The sequence below is a fragment of the Malaclemys terrapin genome, chromosome 8, assembly GCF_027887155.1.
Source record: "Malaclemys terrapin pileata isolate rMalTer1 chromosome 8, rMalTer1.hap1, whole genome shotgun sequence".
Taxonomy (NCBI): Eukaryota; Metazoa; Chordata; order Testudines; family Emydidae; genus Malaclemys; species Malaclemys terrapin.
The window spans coordinates 93,587,316-93,600,553 of record NC_071512.1 but is presented as its reverse complement, the minus strand read 5'-3'; the positions used below and the strand labels follow the sequence as shown (position 1 = coordinate 93,600,553).

Genomic DNA, 13,238 nt, shown 5'->3' with positions numbered 1-13,238 from the left:
ATGCATGGATGTAGCCCACGAAAGCTTATGCTCAAATAAATTTGTTAGTTTCTAAGGTGCCACAAGTACTCCTGTTCTTTTTGCGGATACAGACTAACACGGCAGCTACTCTGAAACCGAGTATATGGTCTCACATCTCACTCACCCTTCCGGCTGAGGTAACAGCCACTCAGAATGCAATCTTCATGGACAGGTGGGACATGGGACTTCTTGCCCAGGGTTCAAATGGTAGCCCAGGGAGTGCTGATAGTACGAACTGAGGTCCCACTGAGGTGTAGGTTTGACAATTGGTGAAAAGGTCCTAACTACGCTTTTCATAAATCTCACTGTAATAGGGTGAGTAAAGATGGAATGTCCATCTACTAGCGGAAGGAAGGCACTGATCACTGCTAGATGGACCCGCAGTGAGAGCAAATGGAAAGACATGAATGTTTTAAAAACGGAAGGTAATCTAAAACAACTGGGATACTTCTAGAATTTGGAGACAGCTGCTTATGCTGAACCCAGGTAGAAAAACGTCTCCATTTAGCTAGGCAGCAGGTTCTAGTTGAGTCTTCTCTACTTTGAGAAAGAATAGCTTGGATGGATGCTAAGCAAGAGCATCCTAGTTCTGATGCCCATCCAAACACCAGGCCATTAGGTGGAGTAGTTCTGGATTGAGGTCTCTGATTCTGACCCCTTCTTGAGTAAGGAGATTCGGGAAGGGGTGGATCCTGGAAGGAGGACAGATTGACATCCTCAGGAGCTCTGTGAAACAAAACTGTCTGGGCCAGTCCTGACAGATCTTTCTCAAGACCTTTGTAACAGGCAAATAGGAGGGAAGGCATGTCTGAGATTGCACGTCCACAGAAAAACACTGCCCTGGGAACTGCGACCCTTAGCTCCTCTGGGGCAATACAGAGGAAGCTTCCTGTTCATTTGGGAAGAGATCCCATTGAGGTGCTCCCCAATGAGCAACTATCTTGCTCAGGATAGAGCTGTGTATCTCCCACTTGTGAGCTGCAGAGAAGTGCTTGCTCAGGTTGCCTACTAAGGAGTTTTGGGCCCCTGGAAGGTGTGTGGCTTGGACAGCAATGCAGTTATAAATTATTTACAAAGTATGATAAAAGCTGGAGAAATCGGTGGACACAGGGATTCCTTTTCAGGCCATGCAGTGGTAAGAAGGAACTGAGGAGGCGTCAGCTCACACTGCCTCTAATATCCTCAGTCTGGAGCACAAGGGGAACTACTGTGCAAGTGCGGGCCAACGGACACGGCTTGTTGGAATTTCCAGACTCAGGAGCATGGCGTGCATGCGCAGCCCCTGTGCGGAATACACATAAGGACCAGCACTCAAAGAAGAACAGGAAGATAAGGGTACATATTCCTGATATTTCTAATTAAAAGATTCCCCAAACAAACAGGAAAAACAAGAGCAAAAGAACCTTTCTGGCCTTTTTTATTCACTGTAAAGATGCAAAAGAGGACACAGTATAATTGTTTTCCCCTTTTGCAGGTCACCAGCAACACATTCCTTTTCCAATATGTAAGTTATTTTTTTCTTTGAATCTCAGGAGAGCCCCACTCTGGTCCCTTCCTTCAACACACTTTGGCAACCTCTGTGGCCTTAGTGAAAAGGAAAGAAATAGGAAAAACCCTTGGGTAGCTCTATAACAACTGCCTGCAGAGCAGATGCAGATCTGTCGTCTATAGGCAACAAGCTTGACCCTCCTCAAGGTCCTTTGATCCAATCCATGAAGCAGGAAAGTTTCCATGCTCCACATCTTTGTATTACATGGCCCCCAGGATTTGACCCTTAGGTCTTAAAGTGACCTAGGTATTTCAGGCACCATATACTCTACAGCTATTACTAAGTCAGTGGACCTGGTTACAAAAGGCTACCATTTGTAGATAAACCTTGGATTGTCCACATTTTTAAACAAGTTACAAGAACATACTTAGGGGTGTTACCCCTGGTAGCTTATAGAATAACTGCATTGTAACTGGGTCTTCCAGCTTGGTTATATGTGCAGTGTCACTGGGACCTAACACAACTAGGGAGGAAACACTTAAAGTGTCAGGAAATTACAAACCACGATTAGAAAAAAGCTCTTTGCTATAATTGTAAAGTAACTGCCTTTATGTCCTGTTAGTAAAAGCTGAAGGAAAAACTGCCTTGGAGATCACAGTGTTACCCAGCTTATGCAACACAATCAAACTTTATCTCCGCTCCACCACCACTTTCCATAGTTGGCATGAAGGAGATGGGAGCTGATATTTCCGAGCCATATCAGAGAATAACGAAGAAAATCTATTAGTCTTGCTAGCTGAGCTTGCATTAAGCAGACCTCGCTGCCCACAGCTGGTCTCTTTGCCATCTCAGTCCTAGATTTACCCTATATTCAGGTGTTGCACAGTTGTATTATATGTTCTTTGTTTAATTGGGAGCTGTGCCAAACATTGAGGGCCAGATTCTGATTCCCTTATTTGTGTTCAATAGTACGTACCTTCCTCCACAATTCCACTGAGTCAATAGGATTCTTCAAGGAGGAAGGTGCTACCCAACTTGAGTAAGGGGATCAGAATCTGGCCCTTAGACAATGAGCAACATCACCAACAAAGAAGACATTATGTGCTAAGACAATCCACCCAGGACTTGATTTGTTTGGACTTTCTTCTTCTGTCACCACAGCACACTAGTTGTCTCATCCACCTGTTACGCCTTGTCTTTTAGATTGTAATCTCCTTGGAGCAGGGCATTGATTGTATGTTTGTATAGCTCCTAGCACAATGAGACCCCAGCCTTTGAACACTAACACAATATATGGCAAACAATAATAGTAATAATACATTTAAAAGGTATTACTAAGTCTTTTCTGTACATGAATTATGAAGTTATTCCATGGAAAACATGTATAGTACAATTGAATGCCAACAGCTTGCATACAACAGACAGGATAATGGAACAAACAAGTTAAACAAGTCTAAGTTTCAATAACTTTATGTCATGTACAGAGCTCAGAGGAGAACCCATGAATTTCCTATATAAAAGCAGTTAGCTATGCATCCTTTAATCCTTTCCCACTGCAGGGCAACCATCTGGGAATAATTCTAAATTATTCCAGAGTACTGTGGCTGAAATAGATAACTTTTTAATGATTAGCGTAGTCTTAAGTCCTGCACTGATAAGCTGTTCAAATCAGGAAATGTCTTACAGGTCAAACCCACAACTGGTGTAAATCAGTGTACTCCACTGAGGTCAACAGAGCTACGCCAACTTACATCATCTGAGGCTATGGCCCTTAACACTCTCCATAGGAGAGTGGTGGAATGCCGTAATTGCAACGTTGATGGAACTGGGGGAGAGTCCAGATAGTTTAAGCCCTAAAAGGTAGTCGAGTATTAATGGAAGAGGCGCGGGAGTAGGAGCGGTTTGATTGTCAGAGCACCAGTGCGTGAATCTCGTCCACTTATGAAGATAGGTGGTACGTGTGGAATGTGTTCTGCTATGTAAAAGTACCCTTTGTACCTGGGCCAATGGGAGCTGCAAAGCCAGCGCTGTGGGCAGAGGCAGAGTGCAGAGATGCCTGGCCATGTCTCCGCATAGCAACTGAGAAAGGGGGATGTCGCCGCTTCCAGGGAGCCCCAAGGTTAGCGCCGCCCAGAGCCCGCCTCATCCCGTCCAGTGTCCCAACCCTCTGCTCCCTTCCTTACCCAAACTCTGCTGCTGCTGTGATGGCCTGAGACTGCCCCAGCAACGGCCGGTGTGCCTGGCGCAGGGGCTGTCTGAGCTGCCCCGGAGCCAGGCGCACTGGCCGCTGCAGAAGTCTCGGAGGTCACAGAAAGTCACAGAATCCGTGACCTCCGTGACAAACCCACAGCCTTACTTATGAGGGAAGACTGAAAGTATTGGATTTGTTTAGTCTGGAAAAGAGAAGACTGAGAGGGGACATGATAACAGTTTTCAAGTACATAAAAGGTTATTACAAGGAGGAGGGAGAAGAATTGTTCCCCTTAACCTCTGAGGATAGGACAAGAAGCAATGGGATTAAATTGCAGCAAGGGAGGCTTAGGTTGGACATTAGGAAAAACTTCCTAACTGTCAGGGTGGTTAAGCACTGGAATAAGTTGTCTAGGGAAGTTGTGGAATCTCCATCATTGGAGATTTTTAAAAGCAGGTTAGACAAACACCTGACAATTAGGAAGTTTTTCCTAATGTCCAACCTAAACCTCCCTTGCTGCAATTTAAACCCATTGCTTCTTGTCCTATCCTCAGAGGTTAAGGGGAACAATTCTTCTCCCTCCTCCTTGGATACAGAGGGACCCAGACAAATTAGAGGATTGGGCCAAAAGAAATCTGATGAGGATCAACAAATGCAGAGTCCTGCACTTAGGGACTAGGCAGGAGTTCTGCAAAAAAGGACCTAGGTGTTACAAGAAGCTGGATATGAGTCAACAGTGAACCAGAAGTTGGATATGAGTCAACAGTGTGCCCTTGTTGCCAAGAAGGCTAGCGGCATTTTGGGCTGTATAAGTAGGGGCATTGCCAGCAGATTGAAGGACGTGATCATTCCCCTCTATTCGGCATTGGTGAGGCCTCATCTGGAGTACTGTGTCTAGTTTTGGGCCCCACACTACAAGAAGGATGTAGAAAAATTGGAAAGAGTCCAGCGGAGAGCAACAAAAATGATTAGGGGCCTGGAGCACGTGACTTATGAGGAGAGACTGAGGGAACTGGGATTATTTAGACTGCAGAAGAGAAGAATGAGGGGAGATTTGATAGCTGCTTTCAACTACCTGAAAGGGAGTTCCAAAGAGGATGGATCTAGACTGTTCTCAGTGGTACCAGATGATAGAACAAGGTGTAATGGTCTCAAGTTGCACTGAGGGAGGTTTAGGTTGGATATTAGGAAAAACTTTTTGACTAGGAGGTTGGTGAAGCACCTAGGGAGGAGGTGGAATCTCCTTCCTTAGAGGTTTTTAAGGTTAGGCTTGACAAAGCCCTGGCTGGGATGATTTAGTTGGGGATTAGGTCCTGCTTTGAGCAGGGGCTTGGACTAGATGACCTCCTGAGGTCCCTTTCAACCCTGATATTCTATGATTCTTTCAGGAATGGTCTAGATAATACTTAGTCCTGTATTGAGTGTAGCGGATTGGACTAGATGACCTCTAGAGGTCTCTTCCAGTCCTATGATTCTATGATTACTGGGCAGTGTAGTGAGTCGGTGTGGCTCCCCTCCTGCCCAGAAGAGGGAGCACCCTTGCAAGCACCGGAGTGGGTGGAGCCACCGCCGCCTGTTCCCGCCCCCTGGAAGTCAAGGGGCGGGACAGGAAGTATAAAGGCCGACCGCCAGAGCTCAGTCAGCCGCCAGCCACCACAGGGAGCAGATGTGCGGCCAGGAGCTCCCGGCCGGGAGACCTCCAAGGCCCAAGGCCAGGACCCTAACTGGCCAGAGCTGCCCCGGGCCCACTACGAGGAGAAGCCGCTGGAGCCCGTCCGCTCCCGTCGCTGGGAGGAACCCTTGGAACCCCCCCACACTAACCCTGAAGGCGAGACTGCACCAGAACCCCTCCGCCCCCGCTGCTACCCGGAGGAGCCGCCCGAGTGCAGTTGGCCTGATTTCCCGACGGAGTTACCGGACCTGCCACCAAGCCCTGGCCGAGAGGAGCCCATGCAGCTGGACTGGCCCGAGCCCGGTGCGACGAACGAGGTAGGCCCTGAGGGGGAACCTGGAAGTAGCCCGGGAGTAGCCGACCCCGGTCAGGCTGCAGACGAATGTGAGCCAATGTCAGTGTGTTTCGGGCAGGATACCCCACTGACCAGCAGCGGTAGTAACCGCTGCTAGGGCCCCGGGCTGGAACGCAGTGGAGTGGGTGGGCCTGCGTTCCCCCCTGTCACCCCCGCTCACGGGTGGCAGGCTTCCCCCTCACCCAACGCTCAGCTATAGGATCCTGGGCGTACCCCAGCCGTTTGCCTGCTTGCTCAGCCCCTGCAACCAAGGGCCTGAGCTATCACTGTGTGTGCCCCGCCCTGATCCAGGGCCTGGGCTCTTTAACTGTTTGCCCGCTCAGCCCCTGCACCAGAGGGCCTGAGCTATAACTGTGTGTGCCCGCCCTGACCCAGGGCCTGGGCTCTTTACCTTTGCTCTGCTCAGCCCCTGCACCAGAGGGCCTGAGCCCCGAACTAACTGTTGTCTGCTCAGCTCCTGCACCAGCGGGCCTGAGCCCTGAACTCACGGTCGCGTGCTCAGCCCGTCTGAGGGCCTGAGCCCTGAGCTAGCTGTCGGTTTTGCTCCGCCCCTGCACCGGAGGACAGGAGCTTCTGAACTAACTGGCTGTTTAATTCCAGCAGTAGTGAGTCGGTGTGGCTCCCCTCCCGCCCAGGAAGGTCGAGCCCCGGCACGGACCTATTACAGGCAGTATTCCAAACTCTGAAAATTTCTTGCTGCATAACCTTGATAAACAACTTTAAAATATTCTATGTTTCACTTTATCCATCTGTAGTAAACTATATTTACTGGTCTTACAGGGGAGTTGTGAGGCTTAATTTATATGTATAAAGTACTTTGAGATCCTAAGATGAAAGGTGCTACTATACCTAAACCCAACATCAGCAGACATTTTCTTACTCTTGAAAATTATGTTCTTGCTACTGCTGCAAAAAAGCTACTTTCTGCAGACTCCACAGCCAATTGAAGAGTACCATTGAAAGCTCCAATGGGAGACTCTCATCCCCTCATTCTCAGCTAGGAGAATGTGCCTGTAAACGGGATTGGAGAGTCGGAGTTAAAAGAGAGAGGAAAGGGGATAGAACAAGTAGGCAGGGAGGATTCTCGGGCTGGAGGACTTGTTTTCTACTCCCACTCTCCTCTCAGATTATACATGTAAATTAACTCTGTTCATGGCAGTAGTTTGCTTGCGATCCACCATCTACTTAGATTACAGTAACCTCTTGGGAAAAAGTTAAAAACTCACCCTTCAGCATCAGGATCTAAAATGACAGCCAGCTCTGTTAACACAAGCCCTGCCAAGTAATGCTGCTGGCGGAAAGGCACAGACAATTCAAACATATTTGCAATCTTCTGGTCTTGGACATTTGTAGAGAATCCAGAACTCTGTTGAAAAACCCAAGCATTAAAAGTTGTGTAATGAGCCACTGAGACACAGAAAGATACAGCTTATGAAATACAGGACAAGCCCTGTCCAGATTCAATAAAATCTCATGTCAGCCACTATTTCACTCATTTTTTGGCTACATATCTACTTATGTTACATGTAACTTCATTAACCCTTCAATAATTCAGAGTAGATGCATTTTACTTTTGTTCCCTTCTTAGTTAAGTATATGCATTACAAACCAGAGGATGAGAAAACAGTTAATCTGATGAGCAAGAGCAGGGCTACTGAGCAAGGCAACGTGTTTGCTGAGTAATGACTATTTTTTGCACATTCACTCTTTTGCACAGGATGGGAAAAGGTAGTAGAATGATGCGTTACAAAATGATAATAAATGGACCTTGGTTATTTTAATCATCACAGAAGATCAGCACAAGTCTGAATAAAAGACTACTGTTCTTCGCTTCAAAGGAAAACGTTCTGCTTACACATTATGGCTAAAAGTTTAGGGTTTCAGAGACGCACTTTAAGCTTTCATTATGGCAATCCTAAAATGGGTAACTTAGCTACAAGGAGTAATGCCAAGTGTGCTGCCCATAGGCCCCTCTAAGCCACTCTACCTGCATTGCCCGTATTTTTTAAATAAGTGATCAAAGAGGCATTAGCAGGAAAGGAACCTGAACATGTGTGTGACACACCTGTCTCTGAGATTTACTCATAGACTCTAAGGTCAGAAGGGACCATTATGATCATCTAGTCTGACCTCCCGCATGATGCGGGCCACAAAAGCTGACCCACCCACTCCTGGAAGAATTCTCTCCCTTGACTCAGCTGTTGAAGTCCCCAAATCATGATTTAAAGACTTCAAATCGCTGAGAATCCTCCAGCAAGCGACCCCTGCCCCATGCTGCAGAGGAAGGCGAAAAACCTCCAGGGCCTCTGCCAATCTACCCTGGAGGAAAATTCCTTCCCGACCCCAAATATGGCGATCAGCTGAACCCCGAGCATGCGGGCAAGATTCTCTAGCCAGACCCTCTGGAAAAAGTTCTCTGTAGTAACTTTTAATATCCCATCATTGACCATTGTTACTAATTACCAGCAATGGCACGTTATTGACCTATTGACTAAAATCACTTTATCCCATCAAACCATCCCCTCCATAAACCTATCAAGATTAATCTTAAAGCCAGAGAACAAAGCTCAGCTTGAATTTCCACGTGGCCTTTGCTGCTTTGCCTACCTGAGAAGTTGCCGAAGACACAGACGGTGAGGGAGATGCAGGTGGCGTGAGTAGGCTACAGGGTAAATTCAGGGTGACGTAGTGCTCATGGCTGCAGATAATGCGGAGGAAGTCCAGCCTCAAGGATACAAGGATACTTGGATTTGGTAAGGAATAAAGCTTTGAAGACACCTGGCAAGAACAACACAAATTATACAGTTAATAGTAATGCAGCACACAAATGCAGCATGTGACTTCTGACATATCCTCCATCACCATGTTATACAGCAGGAAAGACTAGATTAAAGGGTTTTATAATGCTTTAGCTGTCATTAAACAGCAGTAAGACACACAATACTTCTCTGTAGTTTCAATTACAAGAGTCACATGTGGAACTGTACATTTAACATTTACCACAGCCGACAATGCTTATAACAATATAATATTTGCATAACAGGCACACTAATTACAATTACAAATTAAGTCCCATCTACTTCACATGCGATATTGAACTCCTATTGATTTCAGTAGGGAGTTGCACAAATAAGATCAAGGAAAACACATCAGCAGGCTGGCTAGTCACACACATAGGTGCTGGAGCTAGGGGTGCTGCCACGCCCCCTGGCTTGAGGTGGTTTCCATTATATACAGGGTTTACAGTTTAGTTCAATGGCTCTCAGCACCCCCACTATAAAAATGGTTCCCCCCCCCCCGGTCACACAGTAGGCAACATAGTTCAAATACTATTATCGTTCAGGCCATCTACTATGGAATGTTTCAATCTGTAGTAAAGATGAACCTGAAGCCCAGATCCAAATACCCCCACACATCATGGATGCTCAGATCCAAATTTTGCAGTCAAGCCCCTTTCTAATCTCTTCCTCCATTACTCTGGTGGCAACAAGCATGGAGAGAGACTCCTCCCTCCCAGTGTAACTCCATCAATTTAGTGGATTAACTCCTGATTTAGACAGTATACCTGAGAAGGGAATCAGGCACAGAGATGTAGAAGCATTAAAACACAAGCTGAATGACACATCAAGCTAATTTTTTGTAAAGTCACACTGATAATGGAATGTTGTGCTCCTGCTTCGCAGCTGGTCCTAAGGAAGTTACAGTAGTGTGGTGTGACACCGTATCCAGCTAATACATAACATTTCTCTGCATTTACCTGTTTGTAGCAGGCCTTAATAAGGCTAAAGACAAACCCTCTATCCATGATAGACAGCAGATCATTGAGGAAAAATGCAAGACTGGTGTTGAGCCTTTCAATCATTTCTGTATCCTGAACGGGAGAACAAAAAGAGAAAATGCAAGGAAAAGAGCACTGTTATATATGGTAACACAACAGTTTCAAATTAAGGCCCTGATCTATGCACCTGGATGGAACAAGCTGCAGAATTGGCCAGGATGCAGCTAAGTGCTTGCCATTACCTTCTGAAACCGAGAGACTATATCATTGGCAATTGTGCTGACCAGAGCACATATGTCATCCATAAAACGTTCCGGAAAACGATTCTTCCTTGGAGCATCCAGTTTGTCAGCAAAATACAAATGATGCACCATACTCTTCACCTACAGGAAACATATATTACTAGTAACGGTCATTTGTGGAAAGCATTATGCTATTAACAGTGGTGCCTGTTTTACTAAAAACCTGGATTAATCCTAAAATTAATGGGTTTCCAATTTGCTCACCATAAGCTCGAAGAAGAACCACGCCTGCTGTAAAGCTGCCTCCCGAACGCTTCCACTGCAGACGACCCACTGTAAGGCCAGTTCTTCATGAAAAAGCTAAACAGATTCAAATCCAAAGTTAGTCCTAGTACCCAGGTTGGCTTGCAACACAATCCACGTGAAAAATGGAAGCACAACACATGAAAAATATGGAGAACAATGAGGATAAGCAAAATAATAAATGTTAATGCAACAGCAGTGACAATGTCCCTTAAAGGATCCCCCCAATAACAATATAGGGCGCTGCTATGATGTGTGAGGTGAGAAACAGCACGTCATTTTGGTCCAACATTAAAATTTAAGTGTTGACAATTTTCTTCCCTCCCAAAATATTTGTTGCTCAAATTAGTTTAAAAATCTACCTTTCTGCCTGGTCAGATTCTTGAAGTAAAAGGGAGTAAAAAGGGGACATATAAAGCAATTTGTACACAACTGTATATTTATTTTGAGAAAGAACTTTAGCAAAATGGTACATATGGGAAAAATAAACCATATTGTGCTAACAGCCACCTTCTTGCTTTAGTTTCAATTCCCAGAAAGAACAAATCACAGACTAGTAGAAGTCACTGGTGTTGTTTTTATTATTCAAAAAGTCAAGAGATTTTGTGTCACTGGCATTATTTAGGAGTAGATTCTTACCTCCTTTCAATGGGCGTAAATCCAGAGTAAACCTGACTTCACTAGAGTTACACTCGATTTACATTCATGTAAGTGAGGTCAGAAACTGGCCCTCAGTGTTAAATAGCTAACACATTTTAATTCATTGTATTAGAGCAAGTCATTTACATAATCCAACAGCAGCACTAATATTTTTTTAAAACCTATAGTAATTCCATCTAAGCAACAGGAACATTCATCAGACAAGCCTCTCCTGCTATTTTTACTCATCCTCATTCACTGAGTCAGGACATTTTATATTTGCTAGTGATCTAGTATAGAGAAGTGCTCAGCAAAAGCAGTTCCCCAATGAACTCTGAAAATCAGGCCAAAATAAAAGATAGACAACCATGTTTCAGAATGACTCGACCTCCATGCCCCACGATATCAATTGTCTTCACTGACATCTACCTTTTTAGTTGGTAACCGTCCTGTTAATGTTTGTAAGAAACTTGACGTCTCTGTGTGCGAAGACATACGATTACAACTTCGATCTGTAGCCTACGGAGTGGAGATGAATGAATGATGACAGCACATTAAAGTTTGCTGGGGATGGTTTCTGCAGCTCAAGGACAATGTACATTTACAAAATACTGTTTAACAGTAGATCTCACAGGTTTTTACACCTTCCCTCCCTCTCAAACTCTTAGCCATCTGTTTAAACAAACAGAGTGACAACAATAAAAAGCATTGTTGTGGGTTTTTTTTTTTTTTTTTTTAAGATTTACATGTTCTTTAAATAAAAGCATGTTTTTATGCACAAAGACATTTAATGCTGCAAAGCATGAAACTTTTCCATACTTATATTCTGTCAGCATGCAGATGTCTGGAATGTAACATTTTTATATGTTTCAGTGTTATACCTCTCAATCTACCAGTCCATATGAGTGGACGCCCCTTCCCCCCACAAAAAATGACCCACCTATTAGTACAGGGAATTAGAAAATTACATGAGATTTTTTCTTTTAGCACACACAACTTTATCCATAAACTCAATTTCTGGATTCAACACTTCTGATGGAAATAACTTGCCTTAATGCAAGTTAGTTCAGACTAGATTTGTGTGGGAGGGAGGTAAATTTAAGTTTACAAGGAAGGAAAGTTGAGAGGTATGTTCAAAACAATCATGCAGTGTAAAGCAACAGGCAACCAGGGTTAAATAAGTGAAACCCATCTTATGTAAGCCACTACAAATTTCATACTTTGCAACACAGAACAGATACAGCTGCATCTTATGAATCATTGCTTCCAGTACTTTGTTTTGGTTTAATTATCTCTCATTCAAACATTCACATTAAAAAGGAAGGATCAATTGAATATGAAGGATACTAAATGCTTTATGAAAATGGTAAAATGGTTCACGACGTTAAAACAAAAAGCAAAGATGATGCGGCATAAAATTGTGATCAACGTTCCCATTAAAAAAATGTGCTTCACCTAAAGTAGAAACTAATGTTAAAAAACAACAACAAAGGAAAGGAGCTGTAGCATCTACATTTCACAAACCAGCAACTACTGAAATGAAAGGAAGGGGACACTGTTTATGCATTTTTGGGGTTTTCATGCAGTGTGGGAGGGAGGAGGAGAAGTGCTAATTTTAAAATAAAAAATAAAAATCACTAACTTTTCAAAGATTGAAAAAAGCAAGCCACCAAAACTATAGTATACACTTAAAGGGAGATGTTCTTTAGGGAAAGATCAGCCAATAAAAAACAAAAACAAAAAAACAAAAACTCTAATGTAGACACCACCTGTGTTGACTCTGCACTTGGACTGGGGTTGGATCCCCATGGGGCAGCTTTGGGACCACCAGTGTTTACCCAGGAATTGGAGCGGTCTAAACCCTGGGCATATAATAGAAAGCAGTTGGGAAAGGAAAGACATATTACATGTTGCATGCCACACAGTAGTCTAATTTAGAGATATGCAGTCCTTAAAAGAAATCAAAATGTGTTTAACACACGTCACCAATTAGTACTGTTAAAGCAACCTGAATTCTCAGGCATGTGTTGAGAAATTTTAGTCCCGAAGGTTATTTTTATTATTTTTCAATCACACAAACGTAACATTAACACTGATGAGAGCATCTGTTCAGGCTACACCTGTTGTATTTGTACTCTCCATGCACCAAAATCATTATGAGACCAAATATTGCTCTTACTTACATCTTGAGTAAATCCAGTGACTTCAGTGGAGTTACTCTAGATTTATACTGATGTAGCAGAACAAAATCTGGCTCATAGAGGATGGGAACCACAAAAGATGGTCTGTGAGGTTTCTATATTTCTTGAGCCAGGCTATTTGCCATACAGTGTTCATAAACCCCACAAGTCCTGTTGAGAAATGTATGAGCTCTGAAGAGACATCAAAAGAGCTCTCAGACATTTGCATGTTCACAGCAAAGAACGCTAATATTCTGAAAAAAATAGTGCTAGGCACTCGATGTCAATAAGGACCAAATGGGAAAAAAGGTGTTTTTTCTAGACCCAAAGCTATATTTGAGATATGACATTTTGAAAAAAAAATTAGG

General features: G+C 44.0%; 1 protein-coding gene across 5 annotated transcripts in view; it reads right to left on the bottom strand.

Annotated features, from left to right (window-relative positions):
- The window catches only part of DOCK7 (dedicator of cytokinesis 7), a 172,089-nt gene that overhangs the window by 42,855 nt on the left and 115,996 nt on the right, over positions 1-13,238 (bottom strand). For 4 of the 5 annotated variants that reach the window (XM_054036945.1, XM_054036946.1, XM_054036947.1 and 1 more), the window contains exons 23-28: positions 11,120-11,209; positions 10,013-10,108; positions 9,749-9,889; positions 9,486-9,599; positions 8,336-8,506; positions 6,955-7,094 (exon numbers count right to left, since the gene is read on the bottom strand). In XM_054036945.1, coding sequence (XP_053892920.1) covers positions 6,955-7,094; positions 8,336-8,506; positions 9,486-9,599; positions 9,749-9,889; positions 10,013-10,108; positions 11,120-11,209 — 752 coding nt within the window. Of the gene's footprint in view, positions 1-6,954; positions 7,095-8,335; positions 8,507-9,485; positions 9,600-9,748; positions 9,890-10,012; positions 10,109-11,119; positions 11,210-12,459; positions 12,553-13,238 lie in introns of all 5 variants that reach the window. The other variant, XM_054036949.1, reaches the window with a different exon arrangement.